This window comes from Scyliorhinus torazame, chromosome 21 (assembly GCF_047496885.1).
Source record: "Scyliorhinus torazame isolate Kashiwa2021f chromosome 21, sScyTor2.1, whole genome shotgun sequence".
NCBI classification, from domain to species: Eukaryota; Metazoa; Chordata; class Chondrichthyes; order Carcharhiniformes; family Scyliorhinidae; genus Scyliorhinus; species Scyliorhinus torazame.
This window is the reverse complement of record NC_092727.1, coordinates 72,911,643-72,931,069: the sequence shown is the minus strand read 5'-3', so window position 1 is coordinate 72,931,069 and position 19,427 is coordinate 72,911,643. Positions and strand designations below refer to the sequence as shown.

At 47.0% G+C, this 19,427-nt stretch overlaps 1 protein-coding gene across 4 annotated transcripts in view; it reads right to left on the bottom strand.

The window, feature by feature from the left end:
* LOC140398353 (solute carrier family 15 member 2-like) overlaps positions 1-19,427 on the bottom strand; it is a 689,895-nt gene that overhangs the window by 65,026 nt on the left and 605,442 nt on the right. Inside the window, exon 21 of one of the 4 annotated variants that reach the window (XM_072486944.1) lies at positions 8,031-9,391. The exons of the other annotated variants lie outside the window; for them this stretch is intronic. Coding sequence (XP_072343045.1) covers positions 9,110-9,391 — 282 coding nt within the window. The 3' untranslated portion in view covers positions 8,031-9,109. Of the gene's footprint in view, positions 1-8,030; positions 9,392-19,427 lie in introns of those variants that run through there. 4 annotated transcript variants of the gene reach the window in all.

Sequence of the window (19,427 nt, the reverse complement as noted above, 5' to 3'; positions counted from 1 at the left end):
CGACTCAACTACTTCCACAGGTCGTGCATTCCATGCCCCCACTACTCTCTGGGTAAAGAACCTACCTCTGACATCCCCCCTATCTCTTCCACCATTCAACTTAAATTTATGTCCCCTTGTAATGGTTTGTTCCACCCGGGGAAAAAGTCTCTGACTGTCTACTCTATCTGTTCCCCTGATCATCTTATAAACCTCTATCAAGTCGCCCCTCATCCTTCTCTGTTCTAATGAGAAAAGGCCTAGCACCCTCAACCTTTCCTCGTAAGACCTACTCTCCATTCCAGGCAACATCCTGGTAAATCTCCTTTGCACCTTTTCCAAAGCTTCCACATCCTTCCTAAAATGAGGCGACCAGAACTGTACACAGTACTCCAAATGTGGCCTTACCAAAGTTTTGTACAGCTGCATCATCACCTCACGGCTCTTAAATTCAATCCCTCTGTTAATGAACGCTAACACACCATAGGCCTTCTTCACAGCTCTATCCACTTGAGTGGCAACTTTCAGAGATGTATGAACATAGACCCCAAGATCTCTCTGCTCCTCCACATTGCCAAGAACTCTACCGTTAACCCTGTATTCCGCATTCATATTTGTCCTTCCAAAATGGACAACCTCATACTTTTCAGGGTTAAAGTCCATCTGCCACTTCTCAGCCCAGCTCTGCATCCTATCTATGTCTCTTTGCAGCCGACAACAGCCCTCCTCACTATCCACAACTCCACCAATCTTCGTATCATCTGCAAATTTACTGACCCACCCTTCAACTCCCTCATCCAAGTCCTTAATGAAAATCACAAACAGCAGAGGACCAAGAACTGATCCATGCGGTACGCCACTGGTAACTGGGATCCAGGCTGAATATTTGCCATCCACCACCACTCTCTGACTTCTATCGGTTAGCCAGTTTGTTATCCAACTGGTCAAATTTCCCACTATCCCATGCCTCCTTACTTACTGCATAAGCCTACCATGGGGAACCTTATCAAATACCTTACTAAAATCCATGTACACTACATCCACTGCTTTACCTTCATCCACATGCGTGGTCACCTCCTCAAAGAATTCAGTAAGACTTGTGAGGCAAGACCTACACCTCACAAATCCGTGCTGACTATCCCTAATCAAGCAGTGTCTTTCCAGATGCTCAGAAATCCTATCCTTCAGTACCCTTTCCATTACTTTGCCTACCACCGAAGTAAGACTAACTGGCCTGTAATTCCCAGGGTTATCCCTATTCCCTTTTTTGAACAGGGGCACGACATTCACCACTCTCCAATCCCCTGGTACCACCCCTGTTGACAGTGAGGACGAAAAGATCATTGCCAACGGCTCTGCAATTTTATCTCTTGCTTCCCATAGAATCCTTGGATATATCCCGTCAGGCCCGGGGGACTTGTCTATCCTCAAGTTTTTCAAAATGCCCAACACATCTCTTCCTTCCTAACAAGTATTTCCTTGAGCTAACCAGTCTGTTTCACACTGTCCTCTCCAACAATATGGCCCCTCTCATTTGTAAATACAGAAGAAAAGTACTCGTTCAAGACCTCTCCTATCTCTTCAGACTCAATACACAATCTCCCGCTACTGTCCTTGATCGGACCTACCCTCGCTCTAGTCATTCTCATATTTCTCACATATGTGTAAAAGGCCTTGGGGTTTTCCTTGATCCTACCCGCCAAAGATTGTTCATGCCCTCTCTTAGCTCTCCTAATCCCTCTCTTCAGTTGCCTCCTGGCTATCTTGTGTCCCTCCAGCGCCCTGTCTGAACCTTGTTTCCTCAGCCTTACATAAGTCTCCTTCTTCCTCTTAACAAGACATTCACCCTCTCTTGTCAACCATGGTTCCCTCACTCGACCATCTCTTCTCTGCCTGACAGGGACATACATATCAAGGACACGTAGTACCTGTTCCTTGAACAAGTTCCACATTTCACTTGTGTCCTTCCCTGACAGCCTATGTTCCCAACTTATGCACTTCAATTCTTGTCTGACAACATCGTATTTACCCTTCCCCCAATTGTAAACCTTGCCCTGTTGCACGCACCGATCCCTCTCCATTACTAAAGTGAAAGTCACAGAATTGTGGTCACTATCTCCAAAATGCTCCCCCACTAACAAATCTTCACTTGCCCTGGTTCAATACCAAGTACCAAATCCAATATGGCCTCCCTTCTGGTCGGACAATCTACATACTGTGTTAGAAAAGCTTCCTGGACCCACTGCACAAACACCACCCCATCCAAACTATTTGATCTAAAGAGTTTCCACTCAATGTTTGGGAAGTTAAAGTCACCCATGACTACTACCCTGTGACTTCTGCACCTTTCCAAAATCTGTTTCCCAATCTGTTCCTCCACATCTCTGCTACAATTGGGGGGCCTATAGAAAACTCCTAACAAGGTGACTGCTCCTTTCCTATTTCTGACTTCAACCCATACTACCTCAGTAGGCAGATACTCCTCGAACTGCGACCGATGCCATTGGGAACTCGGACGGTCGGGGGTGGAGCACCGGGGGGCATTGCCTGAGGCCGTCGATACATGGGGCGGCATACTTTGGAGGGGACGGAGCATCGCGAAAGCGGTGCAGCACCCCCCCCCCCCCCCCCCCCACCACTCCCCCTCCCCGATTTGGTTGGGAACTGCGGTTCTCCGGCCAATCGCCGAACACGATTTCGGAGAATCCAGACCCATAGTTGTCTACCCACCCAGCCTGGAAGCAACCTGAATCACTGCCCGCCCACTTGCAGAGTCTCCAGATTTCACTGCTCTGGCTGCAGTGCTGCAGCAGAGGTAACAATCACAGCAACTGTATTTTGTGAGAAGGAACCAAATGCTGGATTGCTGGAGATAGCACAAGCGGTGAGGAGAAGGCCAATTCTCTGGTGCTAAAGCTATGTGTTCCTGTTAATGATAATCTAGATCACTCTTGTTGAAGCTGTCAGTCTCTGTCAATGCCTATTTAATCTGCCACACGGTAGGACAGAACGTAAAGAGAGCTGAAAATGGAGGCATTTTGCTGAAACTCTGTGGGTGGGATTTTCTGGCCTTTCCTGCCGAATGGATCTTCCAGTCCCACCAAAGGTGACTCCCTCCCCCCCTGGGAGGTTTCCTGACGGCAGGGTGAACAAGCCATACAAAAGACCACAGATAATATTTGGAGAAGAATTAGGAGTCTTGTTACAGGGCTTTGGTAAAACCATGCCTTACTGTGTGCAGTTTTGGCCTCCAGTGAAGGCCTCCAGTGAAGGCCTCCAGTATTGAGACAGTGGGCACGATCTACCAGCCATTCTGTGCCCCCTTTTGGGTGAATTGCACTCATTGTGGGCGGGACCAGTATTTGGCAAATCTGCCAAAGTAGTCTCACTCTAATATGAACTCCCCTGATCTACTGAGGCCATGGGATCTAACCATTTCATCACAAAGACCTCGGGCGAGCATCATTCAGTGCCGGCTTAAATGGAATGGACTTGGGGGGATGCCCAGGGGATCAGAGGCACGCTGGAACCCTGACACTGCCACCTGGGTGCCACTTTGGCACTACCAAGGTGCCCAGGTGGCACTGGTGGGACACTGCCAGGCTGCATTTTTCCCGTGCTGGGATCAGGCGCAGGGATGCGCTGCCCATGTGAGGTGGGTGCGGGGGCCTGAGGATCGCCTTATACGTGAGTTGAGACTTTGGGGGGAGTCTGGGGATTGTGTCAGGCATGCCTGCACTACAGGAGTTCTGGCAAGCAGAGTTTCTCAGTGCAGGAAACGGGACTAAGCTTGGCCTTGCCGGGGTGTTGCCCGCTGAGGCCCTGGATTGCAACAAAGTCCTGTTAGATAGGTTTTTCTCGGTGCTACGAGTGCCAGGAAACACCCGGCTAAATGCGCTTGAAATGGGACTCTGTTGCAATTTGGTTAGATCGATCAGGCCCAGTATAGTGAAGATTCATTAGAATGGTTCCTGGAATGAAAAGGTTGTTCTATGATGAGAGGCTGAGTAAATTGAGCTTAGAGTCCCTGGAGTTTAGAAGAGTGAGAGGTCATCTTATTGAAAAACACAAGATACTGAAGGGGCGTGATGGGTAGATACTGAGATGTTATTTCCCCCGGTTGGGGAATGAAGAACACGAGGACAAAGCTGGGATATGGAGCTGATTATTTAGGACTCAGACGGGGGCAAATATGTTCACTCAGAGGGTTGTAAATTCTTCATGTTGAGTATAAACAAGGTTGGGATAGATAGATTATTGGTAACTCATGGAGATAAAGGTTTTGACGAGCAGTGGGAAAGAGAAGTTGATACAGTAGACCAACCATGATCGTATTGAATGGCAAAGCAGGTGCAAGAAGCCATATGGTACCCCTTTTTCTCATATTGTCATGAGGTGTTTCAACCCTCTTGAATTTTCCCACAATATCTGCTTCCCACTGGCCCCCAGGGGAAATGAAAGACACAATAAAAATGCAAATTAATTGATTTCAAGTTTGGTTATGGGAAGATGAGCATCAAATCACCTCTCCTAGTTTTAGCCATTGCTAAATGCACATGTGCAGCACGGTGGCCCAGTGGTCAGCACTGCTTCCTCATAGCACCAGGGGCCTGGATTGAATTGCGGCCTTGGGTGACTGTGTGGAGTTTGCACGTTCTCCCCATATCTGCGTGGGTTTCCTCCCACAATCCAAGGATGTGCAGGTTAGGTGATGTTACGGTGATAGGGTTAGCGGAGTGTATCTAGATAGGATATTCTTTCGGAGGGCCGGTGCAGATTCAATTGGTTCAATGGTCTCCTTCTGCACTATAGGGATTCCATGGATTCTATCTACACTCCTGGGATTGATCATTCTTTCAACAAACAGAGAGAAGCACGACACAGAAGGCTTGACCACTTTTAATTTGACGGTTTTCAATCCATTTCTCCCTGTCTCTCCAAGTCCCATACACCTAGTGACATTCCACCACGCAGAGGGCAGCAACTATGTGAACATTTAGACAGAAATGGGAAATGTTTATATGCGTCCTGGTCACTTGTGTTCCAAGCAACCAATAATTCATAACACCCCAGCACAGCTGGAGGCTTCTGTCTAGGTGCCGGACTCTCTTTGCACTTGGGATGAGCGACAAATTCTTGCCTTGCCAGTGGTGTCCACATCCCATGACCGAATTTTTAAAAACGAAGCATCCTATTATCACTGGCTGGCTTCTGGCCTGTACAATATTGATCCCATGCTGCAGTGATGGCACCATATTATTTTTGCTCCTGATCCACTTGGGAGTCATGAAAATAGCCCAAATTGTACTGAATGGAGTGTCTTTGATGTACACTTTGCTCAGTTAGCCCTAACTTCCCTCTCTGTTCAAATACTCTGTTTGCCTCATTGCCTCTGCTATTATATTCCATGAATAATGATGGGAGGGAGGTGACGACCACTATAAATAAAAGATTGAGTAGCTAGGTAGTCACTTTTCAAGATGGCTGAGAGTGATTGATGAGAAAGTGTTTGAGTATATTCATCCCTCACATCAGTCATGTTTCCCAATTTAATTTTAAAATTGTGTCAAGCAATTAGAACTAGCCCAGCCAAGCCCAATAGATCACCATCGATGATCTGTGTACATTGAAATGCATTGAACGGAAAGCTGCTCTGCTTGTTTCACAGTTTTTGTTCAGACACAGGATTCTATTTATTTGCTTACTTGCTGTCATCTGGGAAGTCTTTAATTTTCTGCCTGAGAGAGTGCATTTGGTTTTATTTTTTTGTAGTTGGAAGGGTGCACACGCACAGGGAGTTGGAGATGAATGCTTCACAGCTGATGGGACTGCTTTCCACACACAATGGAAATACAATCAGAGAGTAAATGAGTAACATAATGCTGCTCAACCTTGTCCTGAGACATATACCCTAGAAAGTTTCATTTGTACAGAGTTAATCTGGCTGGAAAGAGCATGTTTGTGAATTTGAATAAGAACAATGTTGTGCAATAATCAAGAAGATCTGTTGAAAGTTCACCATTGCTGAGGCGGATCAGTCTGAAGCTCATTTCTAGTTTTTAGTGAAGTTGAAATGGAGGTGGTGAATTCATCACGTCAGTCCTTTCTACCACTAATGCCTCTTCAGCTAAAGGACACATGGCCTGGGGGCCTACAGAGGACCCGAGTGACATTTTAACTGCCCACTGAGCAAAGTGCACATCAAAGGCTATTTTTATGACTCCAAGTGGATCAGGAGCGAAACTAATATGGTGCCATCACTGCACCATGGGATCAATATTGTACTGGCCAGAAGCCAGCCAGCGACAATAGGATGCTTTGTTTTTTTAAATTCGGTTATGGGATGTGGACACCACTGGCAAGGCAAGAATTTGTCGCTCATCCTAAGTGCAAAGAGAGTCCAGCACCTTCCTACTCAGAAGAGTCTTCGGACAGAGATTTTATAACCCACACGAGACCTACAAGGTGGGAGCAATCACTAATCCTTGCTGAATACGAGCTCTCCTGCTGAGGGGGTGGAGAAACCCTAGACCATTTATCGTTAAGTTCAGTATAAAGTCGGCCAAGGATGGAACCGACAGGACAGGATGAGGGGCGACTTGATAGAGGTTTATAAGATGATCAGGGGAATAGATAAAGTAGACAGTCAGAGACTTTTTCCCCGGGTGGAACAAACCATTACAAGGGGACATAAATTTAAGGTGAAAGGTGGAAGATATAGGAGGGATATCAGAGGTAGGTTCTTTACCCAGAGAGTAGTGGGGGCATGGAATGCACTGCCTGTGGAAGTAGTTGAGTCGGAAACATTAGAGACCTTCAAGCAGCTATTGGATAGGTACATGGATTACGGTAAAATGATATAGTGTAGATTTATTTGTTCTCAAGAGCAGCACGGTAGCATTGTGGATAGCACAATTGCTTCACAGCTCCAGGGTCCCAGGTTCGATTCTGGCTTGGGTCACTGTCTGTGCGGAGTCTGCACGTCCTCCCCGTGTCTGCGTGGGTTTCCTCCGGGTGCTCCGGTTTCCTCCCACAGTCCAAAGATGTGCGGGTTAGGTGAATTGGCCAATGATAAATTGCCCTGAATGTCCAAATTGCCCTTGGTGTTGGGTGGAGGTGTTGAGTTTGGGTAGGGTGCTCTTTCCAAGAGCCGGTGCAGACTCAAAGGGCCGAATGGCCTCCTTCTGCACTGTAAATTCAATGATAATCTATGATTAATCTGGGACAAAGGTTCGGCACAACATCGTGGGCCGAAGGGCCTGTTCTGTGCTGTATTTTCGATGTTCTATCTTCTATGACAGACCCGGCTGGGATCTGATGTTTATTGTAAATACCTTCAGGTTACAAGGAATCAATATTTCTTCTGTACCAATTCGGTTCTGACTACTTTGTGGTCTACAAAAGAAGGATTTACATTGGAGTAAGATGAAAAAGTGTGGGAGAAGATTTATATGGAGTATAAACATCAGTGTAGAGTAGTTGGATTGAATGGCTGGTTTCAGTGCTGATGACCCAGATCATCAGGTCTCTGAATCATCGGAGACTCAAGGTACAGCCCAAGATGGGCATCAGGGTCCCACAGAACTCCTGATGCATAGACCTTCATGGGAATCACCCAGGAGTTTTCAACTTCCGAAAACCAAGTCCTCTGCTCCCAGGACCCTCTGTCAATGTTTCTGACTCTGACATAAAGTCAGAGACTACAGACAGTTCCACGGTATCTACCTCAGCAGTTACCCAGGAACTGTTAGACAGACAAATCCTAGTCCAACACTTGGGTAACTAACTGACCCTCTCTCCCAGCCCCAATCATCCACACTAACTATTACCCCCTGTTGGTGTTTGTCCCACCAGAGTCGCCAATAATGTTGACTGTTTCGATCCCAACAGCGTCGCCAATACTATTGCTAATATTAATGATGTTGGTGAACCACAAGCCTTCCCTTATATCGATCAAATGAGCATACAACCAGTTAGGTAGTTCAAAAGATGGTTTATTTACATACACAAGAGTTACCTCGACATGCAAACACAATATCTGCTACGAGTTAAACTACACCTATCAGCTATAATAACCTGTACTTAACTTCAGGGCGACCGGCACTGTGCAAATGGATAAGGCCTTTATCTGGATTTCACTTGGCTGGTTCAAAGGAAGTGGCTCTGTCTCTGCTGGGCTCCTCTGTCAGGTAGCGATCGTTGGTCTTGAACTTGGCTGGCTGTTCCTGCTACAATTGGGTTGGCACAGGCCAGATCCAAAAGAGACAGAACACATGGCTGTGTACTTTTTTATCCCTCTGGGATTTCACGCTCTTTGGGGCGGTCCTTAACCTTGGACCCAATAGATCGACAGGGCTCTGATCACTGTCTTCGATTTCGGCCAATAAAGGGGCGGGTGCCTTGGTAGCTGGGCGGGTCCTTAGCGGTCATTGACCTTGGCAGTTGGGCTTTCTGAGTAAAGAGAGTGGCGCCGATCTGTCTGTGGCTGGACCAGTTGCTTGATTGGAGCTCTATTGTCCTGGGAAACTGGGCCATGAAATGCAAACGAGCAGGCGTTTCGATCAGGCCTGGTTACCTGTGTTTCAGATACACATAGGCTCTGTGTCTGTCTGAGACCTGGGTTGGCCATAATGCCCATGGTCCTTTGTAGGTGGCCATCTTAGAGGCTACATCCCATCCTCTTGATCCTGAACGCAAAGCTTGGTGGATCACACTATCGATCCCTGTTCATCCTTGGTGGACCGGTCACCCTTGGTCAAGGCAAGGTTCTACTCTACTCTATCTTATGGTTTGGGACATTTACCTAATATTCCATTAATACATTCATAAATTAATTCATCTCTAACGGTTACTATAATCAGGTCTCTATAAAACATTTAATTTATCCGCACAGTTGATCTCTAGCTAACACTATCTAAGTTACTATCATGCTGCTGGTGAATATCAAATAACTTATATACAGTACAAAATTTAAAACAGCAGCATCACATTTCTACTTAATCCTAATAAAGTTAAAGAGGTACATGGTTTATTTTTAGCAGCGATTGGTACATGAATTTAATTTTGTTGATTTCCAAAGAAGGGGGATCGGACTGTATATGTCGGGGAGCGGTAGGCTTTTGTTCGCCATTTACGGAGTCGGAGTGTCTGAATGACACTGCAGATTATTGCAATTACTAGAAGGGCCTGTACATTTGGCAATGTTTTCACACCAAGTGGGGGTTTCGATGTCTGTCTTTATGTGTGGCGTAGTGTCCGGGCTGGTGCTGGCCTGTTGTGTGGTAGTGTTCGGGGCTGGTTTGGGGTTTGTAACAAAATTCCGTTGCACGCGCAGTTGCAGATGTCCAGCAATGATCCAAACGCATGTCAACAGTCCTTGCTTCATCCTATGTTTACTGTTTTCCGTGTAATCCTGGTGGTGCAAGCAGAGTATCTGTTATTATCCTCGGTTAATATCTCGTTTTATAGTCTTTCTCTCCTTACTCAAACTACCTGTTATGATTGTCACCATGTGTGACTCCCTCATTATTTTTTTTGAAATACCATTTTGGAGATACAAGAAATGCAAATTTTTAAAGTACAGAGACTCTCACAGCTTGTGGTCGGTGCGGGGAGTGGGCGGACAATTTCTTCGACCAGTCTTTTCTTAAATCACAACCATGGGAGGTTGAGGCTTATCTTAACCAGCCGAATTTCAGGCAGACAGTTTTATAGAGTTTCGTCCCAGGGTTCAGAGGTAGTTCGCATGTAGCAGCGTGTATAGCAACCAATTGTGTCATATGTGTAAATAGCAGGTGGGGAGTGACCAGAACATAGAACATAGAACATTACAGCGCAGTACAGGCCCTTTGGCCCTCAATGTTGCGCCGACCTGTGAAACCACTCTAAAGCCCATCTACACTATTCCCTTATCGTCCATATGTCTATCCAATGACCATTTGAATGCCCTTAGTGTTGGCGAGTCCACTACTGTTGCAGGCAGGGCATTCCACGCCCTTACTACTCTCTGAGTAAAGAACCTACCTCTGACATCTCTGATATATATCTCCCCTCAACTTAAAGCTATGTCCCCTCGTGCTGGACATCACCATCCAAGGAAGAAGGCTCTTACTGTCCACCCTGTCCAATCCTCTGATCATCTTGTACGCCTCAATTAAGTCACCTCTTAACCTTCTTCGCTCTAACAAAAACAGCCTCAAGTCCCTCAGCGTTCCCTCATAAGATCTTCCCTCCATACCAGGCAACATTCCGGTAAATCTCCTCTGCACCCTTTCCAATGCTTCCACATCCTTCCTATAATGCGGCGACCAGAATTGCACGCAATACTCCAAATGCGGCCGCACCAGAGTTTTGTACAGTTGCAACATGACATGATGGCTCCAAAACTCAATCCCTCTACCAATAAAAGCTAACACACTGTATGCCTTCTTAACAACGCTCTCAACCTGGGTGGCAACTTTCAGGGATCTATGTACATGGACACCGAGATCTCTCTGCTCATCCACACTGCCAAGAATCTTAGCATTAGCCCAGTACTCTGTCTTCCTGTTATTCCTTCCAAAATGAATCACCTCACACTTTTCTGCATTAAACTCCATTTGCCACCTCTCAGCCCAACGCTGCAGCTTATCTATGTCCCTCTGTAACTTGTAACATCCTTCTGCACTGTCCACAACTCCACCGACTTTAGTGTCATCTGCAAATTTACTCACCCATCCTTCTACGCCCTCCTCCAGGTCATTTATAAAAATGCATTCTTTAAACCACAACCAAAGGGAGAGCAGAGAAGGTGAAACTAAGGCCTGCCAAAGACAGTGCAGAGTGCAGAGAACCATTCCAGAGCGTATGAAATGACGGGAACATGAGGCGCTTGTGGGCCGCTGTAGGATAAGAATGGGTGGAATCCCCGGGTAGGGCGGGGGTTAGTGCCGTTACTCCACTACCCGAGCTTAACTGACAGGATGCATTTGGGGTCCTCAGGTAGGGCGGGGATCAGTGCCGTTACTCCCTACCTGGGTGACCTGGGTGGATGGTAAGAGTTTGTAGTCGTGTGGAAACTTGTCATAAAGACTGGGAGAACAGTGATCTGTTTCTCGACAAACTTGCGCCTTTAACTGACATTGGGTATCGTACCCTCGAATCAGAAGAGTAATTGTGTGTCGGGCGACATGAGTTAAAACCATGTAGTAGAAAAAAGACGAAGGCTCCATCAGAACTTGGACACCTTAATACTTAGGCGGTGTCTCTTTCTCATCACCTGGACACTCAGGGTTCTGTACCAAACAGTGTTGTAAAAGCATTACCGAAACGAGAGTCAGTATCTGAATCATCACCATCACCCGGTTGCCAGACTCATGTCTGCCATTTCTGTGCCTTGGCCACATGGGCCATTGGATGGTCCGAATCGTCATGCCTTACTAGTCTGCAAGAGTTGTCGCGGTGCCAAAGAGGGGCTTGTTTATCGTGAGGTGTAGGGGCGGTGGGAGTAGAGGGCAAATTACTGTGGTCGGGCGGTGGCTGTAGCGGTGGCTGGGGGAGGGCATATAGGGGGTCAAAGATATCTAAGTTGTGGTTCCGAGGTCTGGGGTTACTGGGGGCAGAGAGATCGCGCCAGTGTTCAGGGATAGTAATCAAATCCGGGAGGCTCTCGCTGTTGCCGGAGTCAAGTTCGAGGTGAAAGTCTGTGCCTGTGGGCGGAGACAAGTTCGGGTCTGTGGACATGGACAAGGGATAAATGCCGGCATGGCTGGGGGAGGGTTGGCCTAAGGGTCGGACTAGGTTATCGAATGGCGGGGCGGAATCGTCTCCTATTGCCAGAGAGATGTGGTGGGTGTGGCTACATTGGGATCTGTAGATTTTGAGTTGGTTGATGTGGAAGCAAATAGTTTTACCATTGGTGTACGTTATCTTGTACACGGAGGGGCTCACTTTGTTGGAAATGGAGTAGGGTCCTGCAAATTTGGGGGAGAGGAAAGAACTGGGGTTATAAAGTGAAACCATTACTTGCTGACCGACTGTGTACGCTACGGGGTGGATGGTTTTGTAAAAGCTTCCTTCTAGTGCCTAATCGGACAGCTGCAGCGAGTTGTGCTGCTTTAATGTTATCTGTAACCTGTTGGACCGCTTTTTCGTGGGTGAGGGTGGTGACTGTGGAGCTTGCCAAATCGAGGCCTAATAAATATTCAATACCCTCCATGGGCCATCCGGTCATGAGAGTGTGGGGGGTGAAATCTGTTGAACTGGAAACGGTGTTCCGAATAAACATGAGAGCAAATGGGAGGACCGTGTCCCACGTGGTATTCTGTTGCACCATCTTCCTAATGGTCGCTTTTTAAGTTTGATTCATTCTCTCGACAATGCCACTGGATTGGGGGTGATATGCTATATGGAATTTCTGCCTGATCCCAAAAATTGTTGAAACATTTTGCATGACTCTGCCGGTGAAGTGGGAACCTTGGTCTGACTCAATGCTGCGGGGAGACCCCAGCGTGTGAATATCTGTTGGGTCAAAATCTTAGCGGTGGCCTTTGCTGTGTTTGTCCGTGAGGGAAATGCTTCTACCCATTTAGTAAAGGTGTCGATTACAACCAGCACGTACTTGAAACCATTTCTGTAAGGGGGAAGGGGTCCAATGTAATCGATTTGCAAGTTTGTCCAAGGGCCATTCACAGGTCGGGTGTGCCGTAATTGTCCTTTCTTTGAGTAACATTCGGGATTGTTCTGAGCACAGATAAGGCAATTCTCAACATAATGGGTTACATCGCTTTTTAAATCGGGCCACCAACACAAAGGTCTTAAATGGGCAATGGTATTGTCTATCCCTGATGTCCGAGTCCGTCATGAAATTGGTAAATGAGCTGGTTTCTGTCCTGGGTGGGGACCACATAAATTCAGTTTTTAAAAACTATGCTGTCCTGTACAATCAGTGCGGCCTTCCATTTATCATAAGGGGCTGGGAAGTTGCTGTCTAAAACCTGTTTGAGGGTGTCGTCTGCTTTTGGGCTTGGGATAGATCCTCAATATTGGTCTGGGAAACCTGGACTGAGTGTATTGGTTCGCTTTCGGGTGGCTGCCAGAAGTGACCATGGCGTGATCCTGCTTTGGCTAAGGCGTCTGCCTTTACATTACCGGGTGGGGACAAGCGATGGTGGCTTCTTACTTTAATAATACCGTATGTGCGGTCTGAGGCTGTCTTGGGAATGTATTTTATCAACGGGGCAGAGGGTAAAGGTTTTCCATCGGCTGAAACAAAACCTCGAGATACCCACAGGGGCAGGAATTCTGTTAAGCTGTTGCAGACATACAGGCTGTCCGAGTGTATGTCTGCGGGGGTTGGAAAAGAGTTGGGGTGCTGAATTACATAGGCTATGGCTGCGAGTTCTGCTGCTTGTGAACCTAGGTGGCCGGGCAATTTTAAAGAGATCTCTTCTAGTGGGCATCCCTTCACGTCTTCCACATAAATTCCACAACCAGTAATTCTAACTCCATTTTTGATTGTGGAGGAACCGTCTACATAAATTTTTAAAGCATTCCCTGTGGTTTGGGAATCCTGTGTCTTACTGCCTGCTCGTGGGTGGAGTGACTTTGGGATAAAGGGTCCTGTGTGGTGTTGGGCTGCTATGATCTAGCACTCATGTGGGGTCCCTGCATATTGGAGATTATCGGCCAGAAATGTGTGGGTCTTGGTGCGTTTTACCGTAATGTCCCTGCCTCTTAACAGTGAGCTGCTCTGATTTGGCTGACTGAACCGTCCTTTAATCTAGCGTCTAGTAATAGTTGAGTGGGGGGGTCCTCGGTCAAGATCGTGACTGGGTTAAGGCCTGTGATGTATGCGAAGTACTGTACTGCCCAAAGGACTGCAAGCAAGTGCTGTTCGCAGGCTGAGAATCCTTGCTCTACAGGGTCTAATACTCTTGAGGCATAGGCTACGGGTCCTAAGTGATTGTGCCGTTCTTGCAGGAGTACTGCTGATAGGGTTCGGTCGGTGGTTGTTACTTCTATGGTTTAGGGCAAGTCTGGGTCAGGAACTTGTAAAGCGGGGGCTGTGCCTAGGGCGCGTTTTAAATCATCAATGCGTCTGTGTGATGCGGAAGCCATTCCCATGGGGCGTTCTTTTTAAGGAGCTCTGAGGGTGGGGCTGCTTTAGTGGCAAAACCATCTTTATGATTTCTGCAATATCCTACCAAACCTAGGAATGACCGGAGTGCAGTGACATTTTGGGGCAGGGGCAACTTAACGATGGACTCAATCCATTTTTGCTCAATTTCTCTCTTCCCATGGGTGATGATGGTGCCTAAATAAAGAACCTTTTCCTTTAAAATCTGGGCCTCTTTAGGGTTTACCTTACATCCGATTGATCGCAGTAGTCCTAGTAATTCCGATAAGAGCTCTATGTGTTCCTCTTTTGTGTCCTGTTTGCAGGAGCAGATTGTCTATTGTATTAGGCATTCGGGTCGGGAAAATTTAGAAAGTCCGTTGGCCAATTGTCGGTGGAAAATGGAGGGGGAGTTATGGAATCCTTGTTGGTGGTATGTCCACGTGTACTGCTGCCCTTGCAACATAAATGCGTAAAACTGGCAGGCCTTGTCTAACGGGTTGGACCAAAAGCCATTGCTGATGTCCAGCACTGTGAAATATTTTGCCTGTACTCCCTGTTTGAGCAAGGTCTCGGGACTCATAGAACATAGAACATAGAAAAATACAGCACAGAACAGGCCCTTCGGCCCACGATGTTGTGCCGAACCTTTGTCCTTAGATTAATCATAGATTATCATAGAATTTACAGTGCAGAAGGAGGCCACCCAGCCCATCGAGTCTGCAACAGCTCCTGGAAAGAGCACCCTACCCAAGGTCAACACCTCCACCCTATCCTCACAACCCAGCAACCCCACCCAACAATAAGGGCAATTTTGGACACTAAGGGCAATTTATCACGGCCAATCCACCTAACCTGCACATCTTTGGACTGTGGGAGGAAACCGGAGCACCCAGAGGAAACCCACGCACACACGGGGAGGATGTGCAGACTCCGCACAGACAGTGACCCAAGCCGGAATCGAACCTGGGACCCTGGAGCTGTGAAGCAATTGTGCTATCCACAATGCTACCGTGTTGCCCTTAAGAACAAATTAATCTACACTATATCATTCTACCGTAATCCATGTACCTATCCAATAGCTGCTTGAAGGTCCCTAATGTTTCCAACTCAACTACTTCCACAGGTAGTGCATTCCATGCCCCCACTACTCTCTGGGTAAAGACCCTACCTCTGACATCCCCCCTATATCTTCCACCATTCACTTTAAATTTATGTCCCCTTGTAATGGTTTGTTCCACCCGGGGAAAATGTCTCTGACTGTCTACTCTATCTATTCCCCTGATCATCTTATAAACCTCTATCAAGTCGCCCCTCATCCTTCTCCGTTCTAATGAGAAAAGGCCTAGCACCCTCAACCTTTCCTCGTAAGACCTACTCTCCATTCCAGGCAACATCCTGGTAAATCTCCTTTGCACCTTTTCCAAAGCTTCCACATCCTTCCTAAAATGAGGCGACCAGAACTGTACACAGTACTCCAAATGTGGCCTTACCAAAGTTTTGTACAGCTGCATCATCACCTCACGGCTCTTAAATTCAATCCCTCTGTTAATGAACGCTAGCATACCAAAAGCCTTCTTCAGAGCTCTATCCACTTGAGTGGCAACTTTCAAAGATGTATGAACATAGACCCCAAGATCTCTCTGCTCCTCCACATTGCCAAGAACTCTACCGTTAACCCTGTATTCCGCATTCAGATTTGTCCTTCCAAAATGGACAACCTCACACTTCTCAGGGTTAAACTCCATCTGCCACTTCTCAGCCCAGCTCTGCATCCTATCTATGTCTCTTTGCAGCCGACAACAGCCCTCCTCACTATCCACAACTCCACCAATCTTCGTATCATCTGCAAATTTACTGACCCACCCTTCAACTCCCTCATCCAAGTCATTAATGAAATTCACAAACAGCAGAGGACCCAGAACTGATCCATGCGGTACGCCACTAGTAACTGGGATCCAGGCTGAATATTTGCCATCCACCACCACTCTCTGACTTCTATCGGTTAGCCAGTTCGTTACTCTCTGGGTAAAGACCCTACCTCTGAGAGGTCAAATTTCCCACTATCCCATGCCTCCTTACTTACTGCATAAGCCTACCATGGGGAACCTTATCAAATACCTTACTAAAATCCATGTACACTCCATCCACTGCTTTACCTTCATCCACATGCTTGGTCACCTCCTCAAAGAATTCAATAAGACTTGTAAGACAAGACCTACCCCTCACAAATCCGTGCTGATTATCCCTAATCAAGCAGTGTCTTTCCAGATGCTCAGAAATCCTATCCTTCAGTACCCTTTCCATTACTTTGCCTACCACCGAAGTAAGACTAACTGGCCTGTAACTCCCAGGGTTATCCCTAGTCCCTTTTTTGAACAGGGAGTTCCTTTTTTGAACTCGTGGCAACAGTGGGGGCTGCTAAAAGGGTTACCTTATTAAGTTCTCGATAGTCAATCGTTAGTCGCCATGAACTATCAGGCTTTTTTACGGGCTAAATTGGGGCATTATTTGTGGACGCTATAGGTCTATTAACTCCTTGGTCTAACAAACTGTTAATAACCTTCGAAATCTCACCCTCGGCTTGCTGCGGGAAACCGTATTGCTTTCGCGGCTTTGGATAGGGACCTGAAATCTTTATTGTACCTGGGATCTTCCCACAGTCGTGTTTGTGTTGTGCGAACAAAGCTTTGTGTTTTATGAGGACCTCTCTAATCATCTAGTCTGCACTAATTGTTTGCAGATTAAACCAATAGTCCCCTACCGAGCAAATCCTGTTTTCATAATACCCTACTGTGAGCGTAGCAGGAGCACTAGCTGTTTTGGCCATTCGCCAGACACATTTGTTTACTGGGTCAAACAAAAGGTTATGAGAGCTCATAAAATCAATGCCTAAAATGTGCTCTGCTGTTTGGGGTAAGTCAACTAAGACGACGGGGTGTCTGGTGCTAATGTTCCCTCTCTGAATGGGTACGGGAGCTGTGACATATCCTTGCTGTATGTGGCCGGTGAATCCACTCAGGGTGATGGTGTCTGTGGTGGGCCATTTGTCCTGTTGAAACATGGTGGAGGAGTTCAATGTGGTGCGGGATCCTCCTGTGTCCCAAAGGAAATCGATTGTATGTCCCCGGACTGTGCCTGTAACTACTGGTCTGCCTGATTTGTCCCAGCGTGTGTCACAGACCCAGGTTGGGGGAGTCAGAACACCATCAATCTAGGGAATTAAACCCTAAATCGTCTGAACGGGCGCTAACATTATGCATGGGCCTAACATTGTTCCTAGGTGGGGGGTTTGGTTGTTGGTATCGGTGCTGGTTCGGGGGTTTTTGTCGGCAATCGCGGGCGTAATGTCCTATGTGGCCACAACTGTAACAACCTCGTGGTGCCTGTGCTCTGGGGTGCTGTCCCTCATGTCCACCCTCGTTTATCCATGCTGGGTCCTGGCTAGTCCTAACTGGGTGCATGTTTGCTTCTATCTCATCCTGATCTGTCTGTCGGTGTAGGGTTTGTTCCCATGCTCTAAACTTCATTGTGCGTGTGGTCTGCAGGGTCGTAGTTTACACAAGCCTTTTGACTTGCGTCTGTGGCATGCGAGACTAAGGTGCGGGACCATTTAGTGGTGTCCTCCTCATTTATTTGTGCGCGGTTCAATTGTCCATAGACTGCCATGAATGAAATGAATCCATAGGCGATCAGTAAATCCGGTCGGATGCTCTCCCTTCTTTTGCCTGCAGTGATTTAAACCCTCGACTGGATCTCCTTTGTTATACTCGATGGCATCTAATATGGTTGTTTTCATTTCCTGTAGGGTTCCTCCTGCTACATTTTGGGGTTCTGGCAAAGCTGATCTTATGGACTGGCTAAGTCTCATAACTATTAGCTTTACTTCCTCTCTCTCGTCTAGGGCGTACATAACTTTTTGTTGACGCACCTCCTCAAAGAAGCTGTGCGGGTCTGTGGTGGGCTGGAATGGACTAATTTTCGTGCAAGCTTCTCTTAATTGGGTTATGGATAGTGGGGTGGTGTAAACGATATCAGGCTCATCCTGATCCGATGGCTTGCGTTGTGTGGTAACCGGATTCATGGGGGTTGAATTGTGAGTGGGTGTGTGTGCTGCCTGTGCAGTCGGTGATGCTTTTCTTTTTGGGGCGTGGGGGGCTCGATTTTGATTTCCCATGTCCTCTACGTATCTTTGGCCGCTTTCGTTTAACTCTGGCCAATCGGGAGAATCTGCCTCATCTAAAACCTGCCCAAAAGTGTACCTGAAGCTATTCTGTGCTGAGAGTAGCGACTATAACTTTTCTATCTTCTGTCGGCATTTAGCATGGTCAACGGTACTCTCTCTCTGTTCCTTAGTGGAGCTCTCTCAAAGCTGCTTTTAGGTCTGCGCATTTGCTAGTTAGCTGGGCGACCTGTTGTTCTGTTTCTTCTCTTACCAAGACTGCACGCTGTGTGTCTTGGTAGGCTTTATCGTACTGGGTCTGGAAGCTACTAAGGTGAACTAGACAAGATTGATATGCACGTTTTACCTCGGCCATTTCCTTATCCTTAGCTGCTAACTGTTCCCGGAGTCGCTCAATTATCTTTTCGCTTTCGTTATTGTTTCCCTCGTTCTTTTCTTCCTTCTCAATTAACTGCCGATGGAGCGTCTTCATGGCCTCCTCTGTGCCTCGCAACTGTGCCAAACAGGACACTATTGCCATCTGCTTTTTGACTTTCCCTACATTTTTCTTGTGGACCTCGCTTAGGTTCTCCCACCAAGTCTGTCCTATCTTTCCTGGACCTGACTCATCATTAGCGCAAAAATTTGACCAAAGGGACCATCCTTTCCCCTTTAAGTATTTCCTTAACTCTTCCTCCCAATATGGGGCATTGCTCTGCTCTGTTGGTCGCTGCGACCTCGGGTTCCTGTGGATTCATCAATCTTTCCATTGCTTTAGTGGCCATTACTTCTCTTATCTTTTTCTCTACTTTTCATTTGGGACAGGGGAATAAGGCGGCGATTTGAACGGCGGGTATGGCTTAAGCTATTTTCCGGCTCACAATCCCTCGATAGTTGTACACAATTCTAATGAGTTTACCTTACTCTTCCTGTTAGGTACGCATGCGGGTTAGTACACACTTCCGAAATTCGGTTATTTGGTCGTTATGGGACTTGCACTTGTGGTTCTTTCTCTTTCTCGCAATTGGATTCAAAGTTTGTGGGTTCTCTCGGAGTGACAAAGTCACTTCTAATGGAGTCCCGTCTGGGTCGCCAATAATGTTGGTGTTTGTCCCACCAGAGTTGCCAATAATGTTGACTGTTTTGATCCCAACAGCGTCGCCAATACTGTTGCTAATATTAATGATGTTG